Source organism: Rhinolophus sinicus, chromosome 3 (genome assembly GCF_057876585.1).
Source record: "Rhinolophus sinicus isolate RSI-liver-muscle chromosome 3, RSI-T2T, whole genome shotgun sequence".
Taxonomy (NCBI): domain Eukaryota; kingdom Metazoa; phylum Chordata; class Mammalia; order Chiroptera; family Rhinolophidae; genus Rhinolophus; species Rhinolophus sinicus.
Window position 1 is genome coordinate 76,772,218 of NC_142503.1, and position 27,011 is coordinate 76,799,228.

The 27,011-nt window shown below is 40.8% G+C and overlaps 1 protein-coding gene across 3 annotated transcripts in view; it reads right to left on the reverse strand.

The window, feature by feature from the left end:
• Positions 1–27,011, reverse strand: part of MCC (MCC regulator of Wnt signaling pathway) — a 379,018-nt gene that overhangs the window by 240,637 nt on the left and 111,370 nt on the right. The window contains exon 1 of one of the 3 annotated variants that reach the window (XM_019727798.3): positions 10,323–10,955. The exons of the other annotated variants lie outside the window; for them this stretch is intronic. Within the exon in view, the coding sequence (XP_019583357.1) occupies positions 10,323–10,379 (57 nt within the window). The 5' untranslated portion in view covers positions 10,380–10,955. Of the gene's footprint in view, positions 1–10,322; positions 10,956–27,011 lie in introns of those variants that run through there. 3 annotated transcript variants of the gene reach the window in all.

A 27,011-nucleotide genomic window follows, 5' to 3' on the forward strand; every position in this document is an offset into this window, starting at 1 on the left:
ATGTCGAATGCAGACAAAATTTCCCGAAAAATTAGACTAGACTTTCCTCTTTCATAATTACAGAATATTACACAACACATGCTTTAAAGCAAATCCTGTGATATATAAACAGACGAAGTTGAGGCAGAAGAGGAAAACATATCCCTGGGAGTTAAAAAAAAAAAATCTGGGTTCTACCTTCCTCCTCTGTCACTAGCCAGCCTTATGCAGGTCTCAGTTTCCTCATCAGTCATGAAAATAGTCATGCAAATCTCAAATCAAAGATAGACCTAATGGCACCTCCCAACAGAAACATCTTCTTTATCCAATCCCATGCTTACCAGGCAACTTTCTGGTCATCGTCCAACTGCCAAAGAGCTTTTCAACATGAAAAAAGTGTCAGCATCTCAGGATTCTTGAAGCTATATTTGTTATCAGTCAATAAACTGATACAAACGTTCATGAAAATAAAGTTGGTGATTTATATAATTGAAGGAAATTGGTCCAAATGACAGTAGAAAGTCGATCCCAGTTTTTCTAATTCGGACCCACCTATATTCTATACGATCGTCATCCATCCCCACTGAACCATACATCAAGGAAAGGCAGTTTCTAAATCATTCTTGGCCAGTGTCCATGCCATTTACTTCTTTAAAGCATTCCTTTTTAAGGGAAGAATGAACTCAAATATACTGAAGATACACAAAAATTATTATAGTTTATTTGTATGGAATATAACAATTATTTCTGATTGGAGAAAATACAATAATTTGAAAGTTTGGGAATACGCACAGGCTTTAAGGGAGTGAGTGGAGCAAAAGGGGAAGCATTTTATGAGGATCCTTCTCCTGTCTTCTGAAAAGACTTTCTTTAATAGGTTTTTGGGACAAAACCTTTCTGGCCTTTTCTTTGCTAGTCCCTCCTCTTCCCGATATCGCCCCTACCCTGCCCCACAATAAAACATATAGAGAGAGGGTGCCAAAAAAATGCATACACATTTTAAGAAAGGAAAAAACTGCATTAAAATTGTAATACAATGAAGGACGCTGGCATCTATTTGAGTAACACCCTCTTTTGAGCGAACGTCATACTACACGTTGCTACTGTAATTCAACTCAACTTCAAAAAGTAATCCATAAAGAACATCTCTTAAAATGTGTATATTTTTTTGGCACCCCCGGTAGATTAGGATAAAAAATATCTCAGGTGTATGTTCAAAATATTCCCGAGAAATCGAGATTCTTTCCCATAGCTCCTGAGGCCGTAGGGGATCCAGCCCGATCTGTTTTCTCAGCTCTCATCTCTTTCCACTCGTCCCTTGCTCACTGCACTTCCGGCCACGTCACCTCCTTGCTTAACCACAGTAAGCACGCTCTGGCCTCTGCACCTTGGCCCCGTTCTCTCTGTCTGAAATGATCACCCCCCATCTCTGCATGGCTCTATCCCTCATTTCATTCTGGTCTCAAATCAAAGATTCCTGCAGACAGGCCTTCCCTGATCACTAGAATAGCATCCCTCGTTCCTTCATTTCCTGTGTTTTTCTTTCTAGCACGTACTACAACTGGACATACATCTCATCTGTTTCCCTCTAGGATGTAGGGTCCATAAAACAGTTGGGACTATATCAGTTTTGCTGGTGTCTGTAGGCCCACACCTAAGAACAGTAGCTGGCATGTAGAAGGCACACAATATTTGTTGAATGAATACACAAACGGGGAATGGGGAGTAAGTTACAGTAACAGTAACCAAACTGCGGTCCCTCAAATGTTCCCTTTAACCAAAATATAAAAGTGGACAATCCATCTGTCACACTAACATGGCAACTGGGGTTTGGTCCAAACATGTAACTTTGAAGTTTGTTGATGCCCTTCTATGTCACATATTGACTAGGTGCCGGCAATATAGTGATGGGTTTTGCTCTGTCCCCGCCTTCAAAGATCTCATGGTCTCCCAGCGAGGCTGGGGAATCATTACAGTAAGTGTTCTGAACAGAGATGAAAGAAAGAACAAGTAACCTGGGAGGCAGGAAGGGGCCCAGGCAGAAACAAGTAGTCATACATGTGCCACATATTCCATGGACAAGTCCATACAACCCATAGGAAACAGGGACAAGCCATTACTCCCACTCGTACCATGCAACCAACCAGAGGACTTCACTGCTTTCCTAATTGCCACGCAATATTTTTCCGTGTTGGCATTCTTCCCTTGACAACTGCTTCACTATTTCTCACAATCCAGCTGGAGTTCTTAACTGGCGTGTATGCACACACACTGAGGTTTCATGAAACTTTGTTCTCAGGTAATTAAACACTACAACTTTTGGTTTAAGATGCATTTCCACCTCTGGCCCCATACGTCTTGTCATGCGTTCAAAGCACTGATCAAAGTTCATGATGAGGGACTGGCTTCAAAATATCCCACCAACCAAAGTATCAAGGAGTTTTCACCACACAATTTCCCCCACCCAACGAGCTTTGGCTACTCATTTACAAAGTGAACAAACTCTAATCTATAGCTTTTTGCCTGGCCAGTAGAACCAACAGCTGCTAATACTGGATTTCTTTTCCCCTCAAAACTTTCTCAAGTTTTAACCTCTTTGCCAAGTATAAGAGATATCTTGAAAGATTTACATATATAAAGTGCTTTACAATCTTAGTCACTCCTTATAATGATGGAAACCTTCCAAAAGGTGTCCTCTTTCCCCTATGTATTACTTTTGCTGTTTCTGGTCAGCAAGAGAAAAGGGACATTTACCAGGAAAACAAAATGAGGGCAGCACTGTGCTCCCAGTAAATATTTAGTCTGTAAACCGAACCGTTTACCTGTGTAATGCAGGTTATTCTCTCCTTGTTTCTTTCAAGAGTAAAAGATACCACTGCTAGGGACCTGAGTGTGGTTGGGGGAAGGAGTTCCAGAAAATAACTGCATATAATTTATCTCTGCCATGACATCCCCTTGCTGATGTAAAAAAAATAAATAAATAAAAATAAATATATATATATAATCCACATTCTAACTATTATCAATTTTCTAAGTCCTTTTTGGCCTGTCTGGTTTTGCAATCTCACCAACGCAAACCTCTTTCCCAGAAACCAGAGATTAGTTAAAATGTAATCTCGGCTTTCTGAAATTTCATTCCTTTGATAAAAAACAAAATTTGAAATCTTTGCTCATCAACAACTTTTTAATGGCGCTATAAATGCAGGTTTTACCTTCTAGTTAGTCGCACTTCAGATAAAGCTATCCACATGACTTGCATTGGGTAAATGAGTTTCAGGTAGCTATTGAAACAGCACCCTTGGGGCAGCCGGTTAGCTCAGTTGGTTAGAGTGCAGTTCTCTTAACAACAAGGTGGCTGGTTCGATCCCCGCATGGGCCACTGTGAGCTGCGCCCTCTACAACTAGATTGAAACAACTACTTAACTTGGAGCTGATGGGTCCTGGAAAAACACACTTTAAAAAAAAAAAAGTTCTAAAACAGCACCCTTGAGTTTACCATCACCTTTCCTACTCTAGACAGGTGCCCCCACTCAAAGTTCTGGCACCTCAAATCTGATAGCCACAGTCCTGTAAGCACTACCTTCATATGCAAAAGTCTTGAGATTAATTTTACAACTTCCCGATTGGACAAAGCACTTCCTCAGAATCAAAGCTCCCTCTCTGCTTTTCAGGTCTATGGCCATCTTGGTTCCTGATCACCTGCCTGATCTTTGCTTATCCTCCTCCTCTTACAGCACAGTTCTCCTTTTGGTCCCTTTGACTACCACCTGGTTCCAGCCACACTTGATCTACTTCCCCTTGTTGGCTGGACTTGACCCCTGGCGTCATTGCCACACTCCACACGTGCTTCCTCAGGACCTGGCCTCTCGCTGCTGCCGTAGCCCTGGCCAACTTCATTGGGTTCCCTGGCTTTCGTCACCAACCTCAGCACTCTGCAGCCCCGTTGTGATTGAGCCAACTGTAGTTAAGAGCCTAGAGCCCTAGCAGGGGTGGGAGACCCTAATTCCTGTGACAGAGGAAGGCTTATTCTCCTGCCAGCACGGTGCCTCAAATATAGCAAGAATCCCTCACATGCCTCTGAGTGCACAGGCAGTGGAACAGAGGTCTGGGTGCCCCGAACTCCCTTACAGTAAACAGGAACAGAAGGAAGGTCCTCCAGGGTGTGGATCACCGTTATTTATAAATCTGCTTTCAGGGCTCTGGAATGCCTAGAATTCCTCAGCCACTTGAAGGTGATGGCAGCCACCGCATTTTTAAAATCACATCCATTTCATTTTTATCAAAAACCTTTATCTGGGGATTGCATAGAGATTACAGTACAAATCAAGTCAAACAGGCTTATTAAATAGAATACTCTCTCCTAGGAGCATGTGATCAAAAGCTGAGAGTAGCAGAAACAAATGAAAGAAAAAACCCTGTAGAAATGGAGGCCTTGGGAGAAAGACTACCCAGGCTCCACCATTTATCATCTGTGTAATCTTTATGCCTCAATTTCTGCACCTGTAACATGGGCGTAACAGAAAGTATCCCATTGGGTTTTTTGACAATGAAGCACGTCAATACCTAGGAAATGCTCAGAAAACTGTTAGCTATTACAAACCACTGAATTAACAGCTAAAAGACAAAACAAAGAAGCTGTTGCCAGGCATTGGGAATTAAGAGACCAGGGTTTTAGACAAGGCTCTGCAATTTTGTGGCCTCTGCAGTAGATTAAATATAGTTGCAAATGCTTTGTCGCATCCCCCTTTAAGAGCTGGGATCTATTTCTTCACCCCTTTGAATCTGGACTAAGTATTTAGCTATTCTAATCAATAGGACACAGAGAAGTGACACAGTGCCAGTTTCAGTCCTGTATTTTAAAAACAACTGTCAGCTTCCACCTCCCCCTCCTTGGAACCCAGTTGCCATGCAGAGAGGACACCCAAGCAGCCACATGGCCAAGCCCAAGTGCAAGAGAACTGAGGTGATCTCCCAGTCGACAGCCAGCATCGGTCTGCCATGTGATGGAGGCATTTTGGAAGTGGATCTTCTAGCTCCAGTCACAGACACATGCCTTTTTCCGAACAAGCACTTAAATCAGTTCCTCAAATTCCATATTTATATAAAGGGAAAGGGAGAAAAGAGGCAAGGTGTTCATTCATCAGACATTCATAGAACACCTACTACGTGCCAGTCTCTGTGACGGGTCTTGACACTGCCCTTCTGAAACTTATAGTTTGTGACTAAAACAGACATGAGACAACCATTACAATGAAGTGGGATTCTGTACAGACAGAGGAGAATACAGAAGTATAAAGGGGTGTGGGAATACTAGGTGATCTCACAGGCCCTTCTACATTTTGTAACTTGATGAAGAAAAGTAAGTGCATCAGTGAGATGACCACTTAGAGATAGTCAGACACGATAATCTATCTAGAGAGCAATTTTCTCCCACATAAATCTACTTCTTAATCAGATTATCAATGAAGATGGGGGATTTCAGTAGCTACCCAACAAGTAAAAGGTGCAAGTAGGGAGTTGCCTCTATAGCCTGCTGAAAGAGGACTGGAATTATTCAGGACTGGAATAATCTTATGAAAGAGGCTTTGAATAAAGAGATACAGCGAAAGATAGGGAAATATAATTTCCAGAGGCAATGAAGGTTAAAAAGTAAACAGTGACGGGAGAATTTTACCTGTTCATTGTTTAAAAGGCAAAGAATGTAAGTGAACTGCTTTGGGAAAATTATTATTTGAGTTAGGAAAGAATATTTTTTTTCATTCCCAAAGGCTTTCATGATTGCCAGGAAAGAACAAACTCTTAAAGATAAATTTTTATTTTACTACATAATAGGTAGCTATCAGACAAGCACACCCAGTAGACAGCTATTCTGTAAAGATGAGTCAATTCAAGTCGTACTCTGATAATGCTGCACCTTACGACATCTTCCTCCCCAAGTCTGAATTACTCTAGAATTACCTAGAGGTGTGATTGTGATAGCGAAACAGGGTTAAACTACATACTGGTCCCACAGGTTTTACCAAGACAAATAGAACTAATTGCTAACTGAAAACCCACGGAGATGAGGAAGAAGATTTACGAGGCTTCCCTTGACAAGGTTTGGGAGAATTTAATCTAATGCTGCTGACTGTGTGTCCACTCAACTTCTTGACTGTGGTGGACGGAGACTGCAAGTCAACCATTTCATTTTCTAAGTACTTTTGATTTGGCTGATGTTGAAGTCCTTCTTTAACCTCACATTAGAAAAGGAAAAACATCCTTGAGTCTTTGATAGGGACAGCTAATAACCAAGAAAAAAGCACCGTCAATTCATGCTTCCCAAATTTTCCTTTTGCACCACCGTTGTTAATACTAAGGATTAGTTTGCTTTGGCTAAAGTGTTCAGACTTGACCTAAGCCATTTGTGGTCGTAGATAAATGAAAATATTTTGAATGTCCATAGGTAGAGGCAGTTTTATTATCTCCTATATCATCTCACAGGATCTTAAGCAGCTATTGTTCAAACGAAAGACAGAAGAGGAACACATTCATGAATTTCCTGTTTTTCTGTCTTAGAGTTCTCACACATGCAAAATATGTCATGCCCAACACCCCGCTGTGTCCTCACGGATCCCTCACACCCAGCCCCTCTTGCCTCTCTTGTAATCAAACCTTGCTGGAGCACGCAGGCAGAGGCAACACTTCAGTTGTTGAGCAAAGCTTGAGGCGCGCGTGAACAGGACCCACAGATTACAACTAGAAATGGATTTAAGTCACTCCTCCTTCTTCAGGAGGTTATGAAGTCAGAGTCAACATTACTGCCAAAGAGTCAAGGACTCCTGTAGCTAGAGGACGCTTGTAGAAGAGGTAAACTCACTAGTCAACACCAATGAGAGAGGCGTCTTGTGTATAATACTCAGGATAATGCCGGGCCCTTTCAGGTTTTCCTGCCCCTGAAATGCCTGGTGAACATCAGGCTGAATCTGACCCCACGGTGACCTCCAGACGGTGTTGTCTCCTGGGCAATAAAAGACCTGGCATTAAGGGGGCCCTTAAGGGTTTTTATTAGCTCTGCTTCCAGGTGAGGAGGAGAAACCAACTCTCAAAAGAAGGTGGCAACTTTGCCCCCTAAGCCGTTAAAGCAAAACCAGTGTTTAGGAGACAAATTACAGTGAAAAGAAGGAACTCCCCTTTGTACCAGATACCTCATGTGAGAAATACAAATGAATTGTATTCAGATCTATGGATCCATATAAATACTGATCTGTAGATATTACAGAAGATTTGGTACAACTATTGCCTATGACAAATTGAACTGAGATTCAGTGTCCACTACGTATGAAGCATACACATGGCCCCCCCTTGCCTTATAAACTTTCTTTACATATACTCTAATTTAAAATATGTACAAAAGCTAAAATAACTACCCTTACAGTCTATTGCAATTACTCAAATCTGCAGGAAAATTAGGATTGGGGGCATGGCTGGGCAATTAAATTACTGAGCCTAAAAAAGAAGGAAAGGAATGAATGAGCACACACTGAGGAAAAGGAAAGAAATTTTGATTAAAGATATGGGGCAGAAATTTGTTTGTTTCCTTAGGGACAAAACTATGTCTTGTGATGCTAAAATATTATTGTTCCAACTAATTCAGGGGCCGTGAGGCATCCTCAAGTCTTTTATTTGGATACAAGTTTTCTAAGGAGTGGATGCAACTAGGCACAGAATGGAAGAGTTCTACCTGTGTCATGCAGGGTCTCAGCTCCCTGTGGGGACAGAGTCCCAGAGAGCAGTTTCCAGGCTCTTGGCCTCACATGGAAAGGTGCTGGCTCGGGTAGTAGATGGCCATCAACTGTGATTGGATGGCCATCAGCTGTGACTAGTTGGTCATCAGCTGTTACCGGTTAGCCATTAGCCACTGATATAACTGCTATAACTGATATAACTGGCTAAGCTAGCAAGCGAGGGTTGCAGTTAGCAAGTGGGGTTGGTTGGCAAAGAAGCAGACTTCAGGCTACAGATCATGTTGATCCTACTTCCTGTGTCTCCAACCCAGCTGCCACCGAGACTACAGTGGTATGAACCCCCCATTCATGGCTCTGTTGGTGTTCCTTTTTGGCCTCACCATATCCTGTGTTCTTATGCCACGAGCAGGACCAGAGACCCTGCATGACACTCCCGCTCCCCACATAAGAACTCAGGATATATTGAGGTCAAAAGGAACACCCACGGAGCCATAGGTAGGGGAGTCATACCACTATATTTTCGCTGGCAGCTGGGTTGGAGATACAGGAAGCAGGAGCCACACGATCCTCAATCCGCCGTCTGCTTCTCTGACAACCAACTCACCTCACTTGCTAGCTGCAATCTGCGCTTTTCTGCCAACCAACCCCTTGCTAACTATAATCCACTTGCTAACCGCACTTGCTAGCCATAATCTGCCATCCGCTTCTCTGCCAGCCAGCCAGCCAACTAACCAACCAACCAACCAAGGTAGCCATGGCAGTTATATCACTGGCTAATGGCTAACTGGTAACAGCGGATGGCCAACTAGTCACAGCTGATGGCCATCTATTACCCGAGCCAGCAACTTTCCATGTGAGGCGGAGAGCCTGGAAACTGCTCTCTGGGACTCTGTCCCCACAACATCCCACCTGAGTTTCATAGATACTCTGGGTTCATCTAATGCCATCATTGACTATGCCAATACCATTAAAGTCAACCCAGAACCCCTCTCTCTCTCTATTCAGTGTTCTAGCCACCTTTGTCCTAAATCTGTGATTGCTTTTAAACAAAGGTAACTGTACAGCACACTTCAGGTTTCAGTGTGAAAGCTGCCACAGAGAAATAATGTGAAGGGCCTGGTCAAGACTATCTGCAAGATGTACGTCTTTAGTTTTTGATTTTTAAATGACCTGCGAAGGCTCTCCTTAAACAGCATTAGTTGTGGAGCAGGGTCCTGGGTTCTGTTTTAGATCTGGAACCTCTCCCTGCATGTAAAATTGGCAAAAAAATAAAATAAAAATCACTTAGGTCTTGGAGCCTCTTCCTCCACCTCCCATTTTTAAATTAAGCCCTCACTCTCAGCCTCTCTCCAGCCTCCTACATCACAGGGAAAAGGAAGGGGTTAGGAAATGCTTCTACCTCACTGGGCCAACACCTTAAAAGCTATTCCAAACCAGAACAGGGACAGCACAGCAGCAGACACTTAGAGCACCTGGCAGGGGCCAACAGCATTCACTGCTGGGTATCAGCTGCGGACCTATTCAGGTTTCCCATCTACAACCCCCTCTGTTCCCTGACACCAGCCCTCTCCTCTCAGTGAGGGCTCTATTCCTTCCCTTTCCCTTCAGTTAGTAATCTTACATCACCTCTATCTGCCTTCAGGCTGTTTTTCACTGGTCTCCTTTTCCTCTCTCTAGCCATACTCAAGAAGCACAGACTATTCTACTTTTGCCCCCAGAAATGGCTCAGTGATGGTGCTAACTGGAAACGCCACAGCCATTGCGCCTCCAGCTGTAGACACCAATCACACAGACTTTCTCCTCTCTTCTGAGCATCCCTTCACTACTTTTCAGGTATTCAAAACCTTGGGGGTGGAGGTGGGGGATGTGCCCAAGACATCCTTAAAGTCATCAAAAAAGGTGACTTTGAGCATTTTACCATTCAATATTTGCATACCGTTTGATGTAGCTTAATTTCAAAGCTCGTTTCAAACACTCAAGTGGATATATTACAGTTAAGAGCCAGGAATTGCAAATGCGCTCGCCTCAAAGACTCAGAAGTCCAGTACCGGGCAGGAAATAAAAGTTCTAAGCGGCTTTGATGTGTTTCCTCCCCACTTTCCTCCCCAGCGCGGGTCATTTATCTCTGCGGCGGAGAGACCACCTTGCCTGAATTTAACCAAACACATCACACGTGGGATCCAAGTGGTAGATTTAATAATCTAATGAGCTTGCCAGCTCCACCAAATTGGTTACCATCACCTTAAGCTCAGTTGGGATCCCCGTGTATTTTGCGAATACGAAAAGGAATGTTGTACATAAATTGGGGGGAAGGGGTGGGAAAGGACAGGGGACTAAGAGTGCGGAGAGAAAAACGCCTTCGCGGCGTGGTGAGAGATTGCTTCTTTTTTAAGCCATTACGTTTCAGACTGAAATACCAAGCCAGTTCAGGTCATTTCCTGAGTACACTACAAGTTAAAACAAGATCCAGAAAATCTATTAATCTTTAATTGCGCTGCCTCCAGACTGGGAGCACGAGGCGGGTGGGGTGTAGGGCTGGAGGAGATCTGGAGGGAGGAGGGGGTTTTCGAAAAGCAAATGCCTACGAAACCAGAGCTCCCGACCTCAGCTGTTTCTTACCTCACTCAGCTCCGCCGAGGAGTCGTTTCCATATTTCATGGCAACTCCAGAATTCATGACTGCACTTTTCAGAGCCGAGCTCCTCCTCCTCCAGGTCTCGGAGCTTGTGAGTTGGCTTTAACGGGCTCGCTATCCACTGCTTGGTCCCTTCGGGTACATTTTAGTCTAGACAGCCATTTTCACCCAGGACAGTGGTGAAGCCCAAACGAAGGAGGATGCAAACACTCCCAAAACGAACAGAGCCGGCTGGCGTTTCACGGATGAGCCATTGCTGCAGGAGGCTGAGTGGCGTGGCGCGCTCGCAGCTGCTGCAGCGGCCGAGCCGGCGCGGGGACCCGCCCGCGCGCGCCCACCGCCGGGTCCCGGGGCAGTGCCACCCTCGGCGCCGCGTCGCCACTCCTACAGTTCCTCGCCACCCCGCATGACCAGGCTGGAGGGCACCTCCCAGCAGGATCCCGCAACCTACAGGGCTTCGACGAGGGGCCGAAGAAACCCGGGCGGCGGGGCGAGGAAGATCCGCTCCTCGGGTTCCGGGGAAGGAAAGAAAGCTGGAGAGAGCTCGAGCCCGGCTGCACTTCACGCCGAAGTTTCCCTTTTGAATCGTTTGGAGTTGTAAGTGGTTTCTGATTGAACACAGCTGTCTAGCTGCTAGCTACGGGGTGCGCGGAGGAGGCGGGGCCAGAAAGAGAAAAGCGGAAAAAAAACCTAAAACCGCAGGAGGCCGAGCAGAGGAGACCGTGCGGGAAGAGCAGGCATCCTTCCAGCTCTCTGCGATAGTAATTACAGGACCCAAGTCCAGGAGGGAGAGGAGAAACAGGAAAAGCCACCTGAGTAATTGTGCAGAAAACAAAACCAAAAACAAAACCAAAAACAAAAAACCCCAAAAACAAAAAACCAAAAACTTCCCTCCTAGAAGCCACTTTTCATGATTCAATAAAGCAAGACAAATCTGAACACTGTACATCAGGCAACGCTGTGCAGTTCTCATGGTACATTAAGATTTTACAAGAGCGAGGGGCAGTCATTTTCCCTGATCAGTCTAAAGTCAACACTGAGGGTGTAAATTCACTGTCAAACTCCGTCTGTCGCTGGGGGCAGATTACATTTTCTGCATGTCCATAATAAAGATTAAAATACCTTATCCCTTGAAAGATGTAAGACACACTCAAATTTCCTATTGTCCCCAACCCCCAGACTGTCCTTAAAAATATTACATTTCCCATTCTGCAACCCACTGACCTACCTTTAAAATCTTACTGCTCATCTGAGCAGAGCTAGATTTGTATTTCTGGGGCTTGGAGTATGAATCAGAAAAGATTTAATGGGCTGTTATATCCAGTGAACTCCTGGAATCAGAGCGTCCTTCAGCCTTGAGTTAAAAACAAGGGGGGAGGCAGGCTAGGGTTTTCTCTCCATTATTAAAGAGTCCCACAGAACTTGAGATGCACTGAAAAATATTCTGATTCTTTAAAACAGTAGGTATGTGGGATTGCTTATGAGACCTCATCAGTCTCTTTTCTACACAATGGAAACAAAATGTCTCCACCTCCAATGACAGACCTGGGCATTTCCTGAAGCCTTCTATGAAAAAGCCATTGTATTGATAATTTCCAATGTCTTTTTTTTAAAAAAGCAAATCGAATGTTTATTTTGCTCTTAAAGAAGGAGTAAAGAGCTTGACCATTTGCATATATTTTCTGGCCCATCTGCCTTCCAGTTGGGTTCATTCATTGCCTGAGGGAGTCTCTGCTGGGATGAAGAAGAGTTTGCTGCTTTCTTCCAGCCGTGGGTCCTACCTTCTGGAGCACTGTCAGACTAGAGCACGTTGGGTGAAACTCTTCTGCATGAGGAGGGGTTGGGAAGCTACATTATTTTACTTATTTATTCATTAAAACCTGGCGAGAACTGACTGTGTGCTTGAAGCTAGAGATGGTGGTGAAAGATTATAAAAATATAAAGAAGACTCAAGAACTAACCCTGCCCATAAAGTGTTTATAGTCTCACAAAAACATAAATAGAAATGACAATTATGGACAGAAAATGGTACTTGCTATAAAAACTGTACAAATGAAGATCAATTGCAGTTCAAAGGAAAAAATAGGGTATGGCCAGGCAGAGTTGGAGGAGAAAACTCTGTGAAGGAATCTTAGGAGAGATAGCATGTGAGGGGTCATTGAAGAATGGTTGAGCCCAGCGGAGATGGAGACTCAGGCATTGCAGGCAGTGGGACCACTGTCAGAGAAAATGTGGATGGAGACGAATATGCAAAGCGTGTGTGGGGAACGGCAGACGTTCCATCCTGGAATGGAACCTGGATCAGACAAGTGAGTTGAAGCCAGATCGTCGACAGTTTTGAGTGCCAGGCTAATGAAATGGGACTTCTAATAGGCAATGGAGAGCCACTAAAGGTTTTTCGAGCACAGAAATAATAGGATCAGAGGTGTGCTTTTAGACGTTCCGGTGGGTTTGTATCACACTCATGAGTAACATGAACTCAAATAGACTAGTGTTGATTGTTTAAAGAGAGGTATTTTTAAAGAAACCAGTTGAGGTATTTAAAGAAACATAGTTTTCATACTAGAAGGCCCCTAAAACCAAGCAGATGACTTCATCTGGTGTTCAACCAAAAGAAAAATTATCTGTCCCAAAAGTGGAGGAAAAATTGACGGTATTAAGCTTATTAAGAAGCAGTATGTTTGCAGAATCTACTTTATGGACATTAGCAGGCATTTTAAAGAGTAATGTTGAATATATACGATTTTCTTCTTAGACAGTCACTTTACTACTTAACCCCTACATAATCTAGCAGGAGTAAATGTGGTAGCTGAAAGTGGGAAATGGACATGAAAATTGGATTACCCCAACAGTCCAGCAAAAGACTAAAAGGCCTGAATTAAGTTGGGGCAATCGAAATGGACAGAAGGGGGCAGATGAAAGAGATTCTATAGAGAGTAGACAGAAACTGTGGTGGAAAGAGAAGAACTTAAAAATCACTTGTAGATCTAGAACCTGGGTGAACGGGGTTTTGGCCAAGGTCCTCAACAAAAATGGGGATTCCAGAGAAGAAATAGATTAAAGAGGAAACTGCATTTGGGTTATCAAAAGTTTGAGGTGCCACCTGGATATTCAAGTGGAGATGTTTAGGAGAAGGCTTGAAATGGAGCTATAGAGATAAGTTAGGATTGAGAAGGAGATAGAGGTTTGGGGTTACCCCATTAGGATAACCAACGAAACCATGAAATCAGGTAAGGTTGCCAAGGAAGAGAAGACAGAGAAAAGATAAGTGGTCTGAGGACATTATCTTAAGGAAGGTCTTTTTCATGGAGGGAAAAAAACAAAAGAGGAAATGGTGGGGAAGGCCAGTTAGAGAAGTAGGAAGATAACCAGGAGAACTCTAAGTCTGGGAGTCTAAGGGAGATGTTGTCAAGACAGAAAGAGCAGCATCAATATTACATGCTACAGAGCAGGGAGAAGCCTGAAGACTCATGAAAGAGCATTTCAAAGACATTAATGTCCCTCAAAGATAAATTTCTACAAAGGTGAGGAGACAGAACACAGTTCCCACATCAGGAAAATAGGAGGAACCGGGGTAGTCACCAAGTACTACTCTTTCCATAAATTTAATAGTAACAGGAGATGGGATAGTTTCCTAAGAAGGTAATAAATGTTGAGTAGAGATACACTAGGCCTATTTTAGTCTGGGGCGGAGGGAAACCTTGAAGATAGATAAGGGAGATGGAGCAAAGTTTCTGAAAAGGGGAGGAAGGAAAGGGCCAAGGACAAAACCTATAAGAGGAGTTTTTGAGTAGGCTTGGAGAGGAGGAAGCTTCTGGTGCTCCTTCCTAGGAGACTAGGAACCGAGGGAAGAGCTGGAGAATTTATAGACTAGTAAACAGAAGACTTCACAGATACAATAACTAGTAGCACTTATTTGAAGAGCCATCCAACTGCCTCTGTGTGATTGTGGAAGGGTAATGAAGACGAATGATAACTTATAATCAAATGTTAAGGAAAAGAAGACCACAGAATTGTCTGTCATGCAAGGAGGATAGAGTAGTTGTGATCCCCGCCCCTGAAATTGTTCAATCGTAGGTTAAAGGCTGGTGGGACACCCAAAAAAACGGTGGTATATAGAGAAGAGCTTCATGCCATGAGGGGGAGTCCAAATTAGCTTTCTTCTGATCTAAGATTCTATGAAATGAAGGGTGGTTTTTTTTTTTTGTTTGTTTGTTTTGCTGTAACTTAAATGTTTTGTGATTTTCTTTTTTCACCTCCTAGTCTGGTCAGGAATCAGACTGGGAATCTCTACTATCGTGTTTACCTGAAAATAAGCCAAGCCGGACAATCAGCTCTAATGCGTCTTTTGGAGCAAAAATTAATATAAGACCTGGTTTTATTTTACTATAATACCAGGTCTTATATAGTATAGTATAATATAATATAATATAATATAATATAATATAATATAATATAATATAATATAATATAATAATATAATACTGGGTCTTATATTAATTTTTGCTCCAAAAGACGCATTAGAGCTGATTGTCCAGCTAGGTCTTATTTTCGGGGAAACAGGGTATCAAGAAAGCTAAGATATTGCCGTACACAGGAATGCAACTGGGTTAACATCCAAAGTACATTAGAAACGCAGGGAGCTCCTCAGCGTGTCATATCAGCATACCAAATGGGAATAAAGCCCAAATGCCTTTCAATACAATAAGAAAAAGTTCTCAAGATTAGCGCTCACCCTAGTTTACCACGTGTATAACTGTGCATGCCTATGAATCCTTTCATACTGTGGCTGCCTCAAGATGATCCTTCTAGAAGAGGTTCTTTAAGTTCAACTTCAGCAGAAAGTAGGCTCCTCTCCAGACGCGTGGGCAGGAGGTGGCAGGGGAACTTATCAAGATCAGGGAGCAGGTGTGGGAGAAGGAGGAAAACCTGCTTTCCGACTGGGCAATACCCTTGGGCCTGGGTTCCCCTCCTTCCTGGGTCTGTCTTTCCTAGTGGCTAATCTCTTCTCATCTGGTCTCTGGGAAAGAAAGAGGAGGTAGCAGTCATTCTGGGAGAGTTTCTGGGAAAGCAGAAGCTGCTGCTAGCCTGAGTCATGGATCTGAGCCCAATGTCACACAGTAGGTGTAGCGGCCTTGCCTTTCTGCTGTTAGGAGCAGTTTGGTCCCGCTATGGATGGCTGCTGCTCTCAGTAAATTTCTACACAGCAGAGATTCTATTCTGGGGCTTGTTTATACCTTCAACTGGTAATAAACATCTGGTTAATTGAAGCAATCTTGGGTAAAAGTCTTGAAATTTCAGAATTAAGGAAATCAATGGAAACTTTGGAACTGGCTGACCTAAGCCCTCCGTATACAGCCCTGTCGTCCCAGCCACACTGGCCTGACACAGCATGCCGAGTCAGGTCTGTATTCCAACCCACATAAGGTCCCAGACCCCAAAACTGCCTCCCTCCCCTTGACTCTCTTAAGCTAAACATAACAGTGATACTTCAGATTTTTAGGAAGAAAGCAGTCTTGTTCAGCTAAGTCACACAAAGGTGAAAAATACTCATAATCTTCTCAACTAAGCCTGAAGTATTTGCATTGTCTTTAAAATAATGCTAAATTGGTGGAATTTCCTGAAGAAGAAAGTGACTTTTGAGGAGGTCTTGGTCCTCTAAATCCTTGGGGGTTCATAAAAGTCAGGGAGCCCTCAAAATACACACTCAAAAGAATTTCCTGCCCTAAATCTGTAAGCCGACCCCACTCTCCCACCCTCCTGGGTCCAGAAATGCTCTTCCTAACCCACTCCTATAGCCCCCTGTTCAATCACCAAGCCAGCTCTTCGCTCAGGCCCTGGGCCAGGCCCAAGTCCCAGGTTGGGAGTCTACAGGAAGCATCAGTGACCTTCCCCGTCACAGAGCTCATTTGCTTCAGGTGCCACAATATAAAGAAGGCAGGACGCATCGCACTGCATGATGTTTGTCTTGGTCTCTGTTTCCTCAGAGAACAATATTAAACACCTGGAAGAAACCCGATGATCACCTAGCTCATTCCTGCATCCCATTTATATAGGTGAGGATACACCAGGTCAGTAACATTGTGACATTCATTAAAAAAAAAAAAGAAAGAAAGAAAGGAAAATTGCCCCTGGGTGCAGACATCATGCTGCGCCTAGGATTCAGTGGATTATGGGACAGAAAAAAATCCTTGCTTTCAGAGAGCTAGCATGCTTGGTGGAAAATGATTAATAAACAAATACAGAAGATAGTTAGAGCTTGTGATGGGTGCTATCAAGGAATGAAACAGGAGCTATGATGAGGGAGAGCAAGCCCCTTAAATGAAGTAGTCAAAGAAGGCCTTGATGAGGTGATAACATTTCAGCATGAAGGTCAAGAAGAAGCCTACTAGGCAGAAAGTGGCGGAAGATGGCCAGGCAGAGGGAAGAGCAAGTGCAAAAATCTTGGGACAGAAAAGGGCTTGACCTTTCCAGTAAATTTCAAAAAACTTCAGGCTTTATATTTAGTTTAAATTTAAATTTAAATAAAAAGGTAGGCAGTATGACGGAACATGATGAAAAAGATGGTGGAGGAGCCAGACCATACAGGGTGAGTGTAGGCCATCGGTTTCACTCTGTGTGCGTGGAGATGCCACAGAAGACAGGGCAGAGACATGATCCCATTTATGTTTTTAAAAGGTAATTCTATTCCTGTACAAACTTTACCACTAGATAACCTCAAAAGTAGATAAAATGAAGTTCTTCTTTCATAGAAGTACTCCTATGCATAAATGAAGATAAATTGATAGAATTAGAATCTCCCTATTTTGCAACCTGTAATGAATTAATAGGTTTTGGCAGAAAGCACAGTGGCTACTAACATCACAAAAGGACATACAATCAAATACGTGACATCTGGTGGAAAAACACAAAACCACCTATGAAGCTGACTTAGCAGTTTTTAACATGCAGGAAACATGTTACATCAACCACAGGATGCAATTGGCAAAATCCAGACTGTAACTCTATAGAACAATCCGGATTCTTCAACAAATAAATTACAAGGGGGAGAAAAGTGAGTGAATGAGTGAGATATTAATGAGAGGGGAATCTCCTACAGTGTTCCCCCGAAAATAAGACCTAGCTGGACAATCAGCTCTAATGTGTCTTTTGGAGCAAAAATTAATATAAGACCGGGTCTTATTTTACAATAAGACCCAATCTTACATAATATAATGTAATATAACATAATATAATATCATATCATATCATATCATATCATATCATATCATATCATATCATATAAGAGTCTTACATTAATTTTTGCTCCAAAAGACGCATTAGAGCTGATTGTCTGGCTAGGTCCTATTTTTGGGGAAACAGTATAGACATATCAGCCTATTGCAATATGTTGTCCTTACTGAGATCTTGAGTCAAACAACCTGATTGTAAAAAATTATGATACACATGAGACATTCAGAAATATATTTTTTGGATATTGGATTATATTAAAATTATTAATTTTTTAGACATGTTGATAATCTTGTGATTATACTTAAAAGGAGTCTTTTTCTTTTATAGGTATATATTGAAACGTTTAGGAGTAAAGTGATATGATGTCTGGAGTCTGTATCAAAATACTAGAGAAAGCAACGAAATAGATTGGCATGAATTGACAACTGACTTAATAAGTTGGGTGGCAGTGTATAGGATTTCATGCTACGCTCTCTCTCTACTTATATATGTTTCAAAAATATTCATAATAAAAAAGCCAGAAAAGGATAATTTTGCCTTTATGTAGTGTCATAAAAGTAGAGAAAGGGAACCTGTTAAAGGCTATTGTGTTGTGTTTAAGAGGATGCTTGTAGCTTGAAACTCAGTGACATAAATGAATGGTAAGAAATGGATGAACTTGAAATATATATTTTTAGGTACAACTGACCAGGACCTGGTGAATGACTGGATGCAGGTAATGAGACAAAGAGAAGAACCAGGGTGACTACCAGTTTTGGGGTTGAACAATTGTGTATGGGTAAGGACTGGGTTTGGGGGAAAGAAGGGTTCCATTTTTGACACATTAAATTGGAAATTCCTGGGGCAGCCGTCTGGCTCAGTTGGTTAGAGCGCGGTGCTCTTTACAACAAGGTTGCTGGTTTGGGCCACTGTGAGCTGCGCCCTCCACAACTAGATTGAAACAACTATTTGACTTGGAACTGATGGGTCCTGGAAAAACACACTTAAAAATAAATTGAAGATTCCTGTTGACATCTAAGAAGGTGTCAGTAGCAGTTGGATAAATGAGTTTTGGGTTCAGGAGAGAGTCAGGCTAGACATAGGGATTTGGAAGTCATCGGCATAGAGATTATAGTTGATGTTGAAAGCCATGAGAACACATGAAGTCACCTAGGGAGAGAGTGAGTACAGAGGTGAAGTTCCAGGACTTATCAAATGCTCCAGTATTTCCAGGTTGGGCAGAGGAAGAGAATCAGCAAGGAAGGTCAAGGAAAAGCATCCACTGAGGAAGAGAAAAACTGCAGATGTGACATCACATATGCCAAGAAATGAGTGTTTCAAGGAGAGTGGGAACTATGTAGAATGCTGCTGAGAGTTCAAAAAGATTGACAACATGGAAGTGTCCTTTGGTTTTGGAGCTTACTGGTGACCTTGAGAGAAGCAATTTCATTAAGTGGTGGAGATGGATAAAAGCTAGATTAGCATGGACTGAATAGTAATTAGGAAGTGAAAAAGTCAAGAGAGCACATGGAGATTAACTTGTCAGAAGCATGTTGTCCAAAGCCTCTGAACTATCTGATGAACTACTGCTGAACTATCTGATGAGCTCTTGAACCAAAGTCCTAACTTCTACTACTGAGCTTTTCTCCCTTTGCTGTGCCCCTTCAGCCAAGATATGTTGGAGTCCCTTGGCTGGGATGAGAGACTCTGAGTTGTTAGCATAGTGGATCCCTCCCTAAACTGGTAAATGAAGTCTGTTCAATCATGTTGGGTCTTCACCTTATTGTTTAAGAAATGGGCTACATTGCTTTTAGACCCAATGACTTACTGCTGTGAAATAGATGGAATACGGTAACTAATTTGGTTAGTCGGTGTTTAAAATTTGCTAAAAAAAGAAATACTTGAAAACTATTTCCAGATTAAATCACACACAGAACAAACAAAAATCCAGCCTTTTCCAACTGCAAATATAACTCAAGCATTAAGAAAGCACCCCTGTGGTGTATGCCTGTCTCATTAATCACATCCATGGACTGCCACACACCCAGCCTAGTCATTCCAATAACCTAGAATCTTTTGGCATCAACACACTTGACATTATCAGTGGGGAATTCCTAGTTGAGATTCACTACCTTACGCATGCATCATGTGATGCTTCAGAAACCTCTTCATGCTCTACTAAGGTATTTTGGAACTCAACACTTAGTATCTGTGTCATCTTGCCTTAAATATTCAGCATATCTTTCAAAAAATCTTTACTCCTTTGTTCTCTAAATTTCTTTAAACTATATCAAATTATCTATGGAAATGAAAAATAACCAGCAGAGATTAGGGATTCGGAAATGCAAGTAAGTTAAAAAAATAAGTTTTAAATCCTCCCAGGAGTATTTGCATATGCTCAATCTCTAGGAGAGGAAAAAGAAAAATATACATTAAGTAAATGCATGAAAATAGATGTCATAAAATTTGGAAAACATTCTTAAATTAAATGAATTCCAAATACCTGCCACTGTTATTTCTGGAGCTCTTCGGGGGGCTCGAACAGCATCATTCCTTCACTGTCTTTCAGCTAGAAAATGTTGCAGCAGCTGCCCAAAAGGAACAGAGAAATAAGTAATATAATGCCTCATAGACCTAATGATAAAGGAGGCCATTCACCTGGCATTGCGCCAAGCTGACTGGAGAAGAAGGAATATCGGAGGCACAGGCTGGGGAAAGCCATCATGCCAGACTTTGAGTCTGTGAAGTGCCAGTGGATGGGCTGCTAAGGTAGAAATTTCCTACAGGGACACACGGAGGCATGAGAAGTGGGCTCTTGCCTAAACTGATAAGTCAGCTTCCCTCTCCCAGCCCTCCTCAGTTGTTTTGCACGATTGCCACGTGAGCTCAAACTTTACCTCCTAAGCAAATGCTCTTTAATCAGCATCTCTAGCCATGACCTTTACGTGGGTGTTGCATTAAACCAGTTAATGTTTTTGCATGTGACTACCAGACACTTTCGTTAAGTCTTGCCATCACCATAATTCATGTCTAAAACTGAACTTGTCACTTTCTACCAAAAACCAGCTTTAATTTCAGCCTGTAGATTTCTGTAAATGAAACCAGAGTTTCCAGTCTAATAAGTTTGGAGTCATTTTCATGCTCTTCTTCATCTCCTCTTCCAGTCAGTTACTCCTTTCTTCTTCACTTGCTCTCCACTTTTACTGCTACCAGCATCTTCCAGACTTTTTCTCTCTATCTTTTGGTTACTACAACTTAAATGTTATGACTCAACTTCAAATCATTCTGTATACTTTAGCCTAGCTATTTTCTCCAAAATACAGCTTTCCATCTTGTCATTGTATAAGTAAATATTTTTAAAGATATTTTTATAAGCTTTATTGGGATATAATTCACATACCTTAAAATTCACCTTTTAACGTGTATAATTCTGCGTTTTTTAGCATATTCATGGGCCTATGCAATCACCACCACTATCTAATTTAGAATATTTTCATCACCCCCAAAAGAAACCTACACTCATTAGCAGTCACTCCTGTTTATCCCAACCATTAAATCTACTTTGTGTCTCCATGGATTCGCTAACTATAGACACTTTATATAAATGGAATAAAATAATATGTGGCACTTTGTGTCTGATGTCTTTCACTTAGCATGTTTTCAAGGTTCTTCCATGTTGTAGTATGTATCAGTACTTTTTATTGCCAAATAACAGTCCATTATATGGTTATGCCACATCTTGTTTATTAATCATTTAATGTGTATTGAGTTGTTTCCACTTTTGGCTATTATGAATAATGTTGCTATGAACATTGGTGAGCAAGTTTTTGTATACGTGTTTTCAATTCTCTTGGGCATATACCTAGGAATGGAATTGCTTGGTAATAGGGTAATTCTATGTTTAATATTTTGAGGAACTACCAAATTGTTTTCCAAAATGGCTGCACTGCTACACATTCCCACCAGCAATGTATGAGGGTTTCCATTTCTCTATATCCTTGCCGACACTTATTGTCTGTCTTTTTTAGTACAGGTACCCCTGCTTTTCAAAAGTTCACTTTACGCTACTTCACTTTTACATAAGGCCTATATTAGTACTTGTTTTCGGTAACCGAAAGACATCAAAAAGGATTTTCGCTTTTACAATAAAAGGTAAAAAGCGAAAATAGCTTTCAGCATTTGTTTTGCAGGGGGCAGTAATAGGGGCACGTCAGACACCAAGCAGCAAGAGTGGCACCACCCAGCTCTGTCCCCTAGGAACCACACTCCGCATCTCAGCATTAAGCTGCCATAGCTTTGAACTGTGTCTGTGAGCATCTGTGCTTTATCTCAATTTATTCTGTACATCTGTTAGCAAGAAGAGTCTTAAGGTAATTTCTTCTTCGCTTTATGCCCTTCCGGTTTGCAAAAGGTTTCAAAGGAATGCTCTACTTTGGGATGGGGGAACTATATAGAGCCACTCTAGTGGGTGTGAAGTTGTATCTCATTGTGGTTTAGATCTGCATTACCCTAATGATTGATGAGGTTGAGCATCTTTTCATGTGCTCATTGGCTATCTGCTTGTCTTCTCTGGAGAAATGTCAATTCAAATCCTTTGGTCATTTTTAAATTGGGTTATTTTTCTTTTTATTAAGTTGTAAGAATTCTTTATATAGTCCAGAGATTAAACCTTTATCACACAAATTTGCAAATATTTTCTCCCATTCTGCATGTTGTCTTTTCGCTTTCTTAATAATGTCCTTTGAAGCACAAAAAGTTTTAATTTTGATGAAGTCCAATTTGTCTATTTTCTCTTTTGTTGCTTACGTTTTTAGTGTTATATCTAAGAAACTATTGCTAAGGCAGATTCACAAATATTCCCTTCTATACTTTCTTCTAATAACATCATGGTTTTAGCTCTTACATTGAGCCTATGTTCCATTTTAAGTTAATTTTTAAATATAGTGAGAGGTAAGGGTCCAACTTCATTCTTTTGCATGGGAATAGCCAGTTATCCCAGAACTATTTAGTGAAAAGATTATTCTTTTCCCCATTGAATTGTCTTGACACATTTGACAAAAATTAATTGACATAAATGCAAGTTTATTTCTGGACTCGCAATTCTGTTCCATTTATCTGTTTGTCTACCCTTATGCCAGAACTCCACAGTCTTGATTATGGCAGTTTTGTACTAAGTTTTGAAATCAGAAAGTGTGAGTCTTCCAACTTTGTTCTTATTCATGAATGCTTTGGCTATATTGGGTCCCTTGTATTTCAATATGAACTTTAGCGTCAGCCTGTTAATATGAAAATAAGCCAGCTAGGATTTTGATAAGGATTAATGGATTCTGTAGATCAATTTGGAGAATATTGACATCTTAACAATATTAAGTCTTCTAGTCCATGAAGATGGGATGTCTTTGCATTTATTTAGGTCTTATCTCTTTCAATGATATTTTATAGTTTTCAGTGTACAAATCTTATATTTCTTTTGTTAAGTTTATTCCTAAGTATTTTATTCTTTTTAAATCTATAGTACATAGAATTGTTTTCCTAATTTCATTCTCAGATTGTTCATTGCTAATGTATAAAACTGCAACTGATTTTTATATCTTGCTGAACTCATTTATTAGTTCTATATTTTTTGTAGATTTATTAGTTATATATTATATAACTTTATTAGTTATGTATTTAAATGTATTATTTATTAGTTATGTATTTTTGTGGATTTCTTAATATTTCCTATATACAAAATAATCTCATCAACAAATAGAGATAATTTTACTTTTTCCTTTTGAATCTGGATGCTTTTTATTTCTTATTCTTACCTAGGTGTCCTGGCTAGCACCTCCAGTATAATGTTTAGTAAAAAAGGAATGAATAGACATCTTTGTCTTACTGTTGATCCTACGGGGAAAAACATTCATTTGTTTCACTATTAAGAATGATGTTAGCTGCAGGTTTTTCATTGATGGCCTTTTTTATTTAATCAAATTTATCTCTCACTACTCAAATGGAAAACCTTTCTCTAGCTAAGGTAGTTTTCTTGCTATCCTTATAATTCCCAAGCTTATTACCACATCAGTGTCTTTTCCTCTTGCTCCTTCTCCTGCCTGGAGTGTTCCCACTTACCTATCTAAACCTTAACAATTCTTTAAATCTTGTCCTGATGTTGATCTTTCTCTTCTCTGAAGTCCTTCAGCATTTCTGGCCTTGATGGCCCCATTAAAGACTAAGCTGTATAGAACTCCTCTCAATTAGGTAAAGAAAAAAACAGGGCTGGTATGGCTGTGTCAGTATTGGAAAATGGAAACAATTCTGGTCCAGTTGGTGAATAACCATTGCCACAAACCAGAGAGTGTGCACTTTCCATCCAGTCACCACCCAGGCTGTTCATTTCTATCCTTAGAAACCCCCAGATCTTTCCACAGTTTAGCAGCCATAGAACAAACACTGTGTATAATCAAGTGCTTTAGAACCTTCCTCCATTGCTATGGCTGGTCCCCATCGTCAAGTACTTTGAATATCACCCCTGGAGACAAGAGGTCATATTTCTGAAATGAAAATAGAATGAAGGGATAAATGTCTTTATTAAAGGTACCCAATTACATGGCTCCATTAAACTATCATTATACTCTTATACAATTTCCTAACAACATTTGAATCAGCATCCCGTAACTCCTTTACCACTCTCTGAATATGAAACCCATTTAATGTTCCACATTCTTAACAATGTCAATCTCCCTTCCCTCCCCTCACCTCCCCTCCTTTTCCACTTGTATTTCTTACTCATTGATCTTTTCAGGATTTCATGTTCCAGAACCAACCAGGCTCCAAAATATTTGGCTTATTTTCCCAGTTATCAGGAATACCACTTGAAAGCACCATCAGCCTCTTATTGGTCCTTCAGAGCCTGTTATCTAGAAGTCATGGCACATGAGAAAGCTTGCACAGACCGTTGTCCAAATTAATAAAAATTACCCTCATTTCTTTCTCACATCCAAAATATTAAATTTTTGCACCCTTTGTTCACATTGATCATGTTTAATCCTTCATGTTTGAAATTCTTTTTCAAATACATTCCATTAGTGGCACCAATGATAGAAAGGGAAATATATCACATGGGAAATAAAAGCTAATCTTAAGAGGTACTAAGAATATTGAGAGATGCTTAAGAGTATTAAGTATATTCTTCATGTGCTGAATATAGTTATTTATTTAGTGAGAGCTCAACAACTTATAGGTATTAGATTGAACCTTATAAAATTGACATTTTCATAGAACATAAATAGTAAATAGCATTACTATTAAATAGTTCAACTTAATACTAAAGTTCTGTGGCACAAAGTCGGTTTAGAAAAGTCAAGCTTGAATTATGTTATGTAAATAATCTTTATAGCATCCCGAGAGGTCAAATGTTCTTCATTTGACCTTTTCAAAAAAGGACAGCAGAATATTGGGATGAGTAGATTATTTCTCCTTGTAAAGTACCCTGACACTACTGGACACGAAATAGACTCTGAAGATATGTTTCTTCGGGGGTGGCCAGTTAGCTTAATTGGTTAGAGTGCGGTGCTCTTAACAACAAGGTTGACGGTTCGATCCCCACATGGGCCACTGTGAGCTGCGCCCTCCACAACTAGACTGAAACAACTACTTGACTTGAAGCTGATGGGTCCTGGAAAACCATACTTAAAATAAATAAAAGTTAAAAAAAAAAAGACATGTTTCTTCTAATAAATAGGAAAACAGACTTAATATTAGTCATATTCATAATTGAAAGACTATAAAGATAACTTGAGAATAGTGTTTAAAATCCTTTGTAGTATTGCTAACTGAATTAATAATAACAAATAAGAAGAACAAGAGAAAAATAAATTTATAGGCCTCATGCTAGCAAAGGCACCTAACTATTCTTGATGGGTATGAATTCTCATAAGAGTTGAATATTCTCCTAGAACTCATATTTCTGTCATGATCCAGTAAGTTCCAAGAGCGAGAGACACTACATTTCACATAGCCCACATGAGCCCTGGCACATCTGATCTGCAATCTCCACTTTTAATTTACATCTGAAAAATGAATGAATGAGCAACTACAGGGATATAAAAGGCAGGGTCACATAAACACAGTGCATAATTCTATTACACCTGATGCCCAGCTTGGAACAAATAAAGTCTATTACATATGCTGGCTCTGTATCAAAGAGGGCAAACTGAACTACTTTTGCTTCCCATGGCAGCTATTCAAACTCTGTCAAATAACACAGCATTCAGCCCAACCCACTGACTTCATTTTACACACACACACACACACACACACACACACGTTTTCATTTTAATAATACTACCTTTTAATTTAAGCAGGGCAAAATGGAAATTACAGTGCAATAGATGCAAAAGTTTGGTGAAAATGTCTTCTTGGACAAAGCTATTTTAATGAAAGAAACTCTCTATGTGGTCTCCCTGATTCCACCTCAGTATTTAACCACCCAAAATAGATTCATTTTACTGGCTGTCTTCATCAGATTTCACAAAACTGGGGACTATCCAAAAGAAATAAAAGGTGAGGATTTTCCTTAAAGTGGGATGCTAGGTTTTGAACACATTCAGATTAAGTGAAGGAACTTGATTAAACTCACAATTCAATGTAATGATGAACTGAATGCTGAAACTCAGCTGCCTGACACACTTTAGCATATGAATTAAATTTTCTGTTAGCTAACCCATTAAAAAAAAAAAAGTATTCAAACATTTCCCTTCAGGGAATTGGCCATATGTGGAATTAACAGACTCTTGGGTCCACATGAGGCTTGGCTTATAATTTCTGAGTTTGCTGGAAAAGCGAGTTTATTGAACTATATTAAAATGGACACTGGGAGATTTATTTGAGCATATAACACTCTAATGGGCATGTCTATTTAATCGAATGTGCCATCACGCAAATATATACAGGTGTACTAGCAGTTGTTCTAATGAATGATAACACCCAAAAGGGATGTGGATGGCCAGATGCTAAAGAAGGCACTTCAAATAAGGAGGCGCTTGCGTGCGGCGATGATGGGGAAAGAGCTGTCATGATGGACGACGTGGATCTTCCTAAGTACATTCACAACTCTGTAGCAAAATGTTTTCCATAAAACCTTCATTCCACAAATAGAATTAAAAAATGGGATGGCAGCATATGGTCATGTAAATTGTAAATGCAATCCACATGTCTTCACCAATTCCAGTGTGGTGGGCTAATGAAGATGCAAATGGGGAAAGGTATATTAATACTTGTAAGTTGGCTCCCACACAATACCCAGCTGGACCAAATTCCAGAGCCATTTTGTGACTAGCAAAAGGAAAAATAGGATCAGAATATAATGTCAGCTTTCATATTTAGTCTTACAGACTGCAGATTTTATATAACTTAAATGTCAGAAGAGGCAGTGGGAGACTTAAGTACTTTATAAATCATATAAGGGCAAAAGGGAAACAA